At 39.6% G+C, this 2,577-nt stretch overlaps 1 protein-coding gene across 1 annotated transcript; it reads right to left on the reverse strand.

The window, feature by feature from the left end:
* SARC_14201 (hypothetical protein) lies at positions 1–991 on the reverse strand. The gene has a single exon (XM_014291665.1). It carries the CDS (start codon positions 690–692, stop codon positions 261–263), a length of 432 nt encoding a protein of 143 aa, XP_014147140.1. The 5' UTR covers positions 693–991; the 3' UTR covers positions 1–260.
* Between the last annotated feature and the right edge of the window lie 1,586 nt (positions 992–2,577).

The following is a 2,577-nucleotide window of genomic DNA, read 5'->3' on the forward strand; positions in this document are numbered from 1 at the left end:
TTATATATAAAAGTGATTTCACGGTTGGGTGGCCTGTTAGCCATCCAGCCATCGCCCAAAAATGGCCAGCGCTTAGACATGAACTCGTCAGAGGAACGAATACTTTAGCTATGTCTCTCAATGTGTACTGCCTTGAGGCAAACATTAGCGCTGGTACATTTAAGTGATCTGCTAACAATCGATGAATAGTATGTCTGGCTGCCAGGCTTGGTTCGAAGTAGCAATCGAAGTTTCTGTTTAAACTGTTGCGCCGCGTTGGATCAAGTGTAAAGGTATGCGTATGTTCGTGATGTCCGTGTCCACTCGTTGTTTTCAACTTCTTCCCGCAATTTACCTTCATGGTTAAACAATAAATCAGCTAAGGTATGGACACTGTAACTACTCTGAAGGTAAGTTGCGAGAGGAAGTTTCAAGTAGCATTGGATTCGGACGTTATGTATACACGCATACTCCGTGGATAAAAAAAAAAGGATTATGTCGCATCCAATAATGCTGTTAACACGCACGGAAGAAGCCTCACGCATTCGCTGGGGACATTTGCCGCCATTCTGCCAAGACTGATGAAAGTTTGAGAAGTCAAGCTTGTGGAAGGAAACGACGACGAACCCATCAACATGACCATCTTCAAACACAGCTCCCAGCGATTTGTTGTCGTACAGAATCGCGAACTTTGAACAGCGACCTTCTGCCATTGAACAATCAAGGTGGTTTAGTCGGATCGTTCCCGAATATCTTTGCGCTCAATTCGCATCTGTGAGCTGATTTACCCTAGTACCATTGGGTTTTATTTTTCAGTGCGTGCGCTTACGCGTTCGTAGTCACGCACGTGGAAACATAATCGTAGTCATGGCCTTATAAGCAGTTGTTAAGTATTAACCGAGTATCAATATTGAGCTTTACATAGTGCACGCTGATGTGCGCGCTGGTGTTCATATGGCGTCTCACGTAGGTTGACATAGCTTACGATACCGCGCTCTGCTGCTATACTTGCAATAAAAATTGTTTGTGTTTTGCAGTAGATCTTTCCTAGTTACCGCATTTAAGAAGCTGTAAGGACGCTTTGCGGCTAAATTCACACGTCCTGCACTTGTGAACTATACTTCTGCGTATACTGCATTGTTTGTACTCGAGTGAAACCACGAAAGCTTCAAAATCACAGATTTAGTCCTCTAAATTCTCTCATAATTAATATACTGGCATCATAGAATCCACATTCTTTTAATTATCAATAATACCGATAACAATTCGGCGTATATAGTTGTTGTAAATCGGAAGCGACTGGTTGTCGATGTACAAGCCAATTTGCTATTCTCTTCAAACTGAAAAGAATAACCATCTGGTTTGTAGACTATCAGCAATGATAAATTCTTCCCCACAAGCTTTTAACTGAGATCCTACTCACGACAGATAGATGGACTGCAAAATATATTTTTGGACCGCAGGGGGGAAGGAAGCAGAACGCAAATTTCGATCTGCGTGCGCGAATTTCAATTCATATGTTACTCATATAGGGAATACTGTTAAACGAACACAACTCCAAATACATATACCAACATCCCAACATTCGATCTGGAAATGCCGGACTTTTAGTTATCTAAAATACCGATACTAATTCGACGAAAATAGCTGTTGCAAATCGGAAGTGACTGATTGTCAATGTACGAGCCAACTAGCTCCTATCCTCAACTCATCAGAATAACTATCTGTTTTGTAGACTATCAGCAATGAATCATTCTTTCCCACAAGCTTTCGACAGATATCGTACTTACGACAGATTGATAGGCGGCAAAAGAGATATATGGACCGGGGAGGGGAAGGAAAAAGAACCCATGTTGTTCTTATAGGGAATACTGGTAAACGAACACAACAGTCCAGATACATTTACCAACATCCCAACATTTGATCAGAAAGTACCTGAAACGCTCTGAAGGCGGTAGTGCCCTTCACGGAATCAAACATGATCCAGATTTTGCTTATTTATGCCAGAAGTGATAGTATAGCGTCCTATGACAACCATAGGGTTTTGTATGCTCACAGTATATGTTTACAGGTTCTGTAGTCTAAATTGATTTGGACAAATATAAAATGAAAAAATATGTACTCAGATACGCATAAACGGAGCTGAATCTACGTAGACTCGTGTAATTATCCCTAACATATGGATACTAGATTCGTATTCCCTCTCAACTATATAACTATGTCCATAGAGGGTCTCTCTAGCCTAGACACAGGGGTCAAGAACTTGAGCGGTCAAGACCCCTTGTCACCCTGGATACTCGGAAAGCACCCTGCACCCTCTACCACGAATTTTCATGAAAGTCGCTTTTACTAAAATATAAATATTTATATACACATACATTCACATACACATATACTTAGACCTACATACATACACATATACTTAGACCTACATACATACATACATACATACCTGTATATATATCTATATATATATATATATATATATATACATATATACATACATATATGTATACTTATATATATACATACACTTCTGTATTTATCTCTATATAATATGTATAATGTATACATATTCAAGAATATAGAAGCCTATTG

The sequence above is a fragment of the Sphaeroforma arctica genome (genome assembly GCF_001186125.1).
Source record: "Sphaeroforma arctica JP610 unplaced genomic scaffold supercont1.4289, whole genome shotgun sequence".
Classification (NCBI taxonomy): Eukaryota; class Ichthyosporea; order Ichthyophonida; genus Sphaeroforma; species Sphaeroforma arctica.

Bases quoted from the DNA above. Each gene is read 5' to 3' on its own strand.
- SARC_14201 (XM_014291665.1), bottom strand. From the start codon at position 692: ATGGCAGAAGGTCGCTGTTCAAAGTTCGCGATTCTGTACGACAACAAA.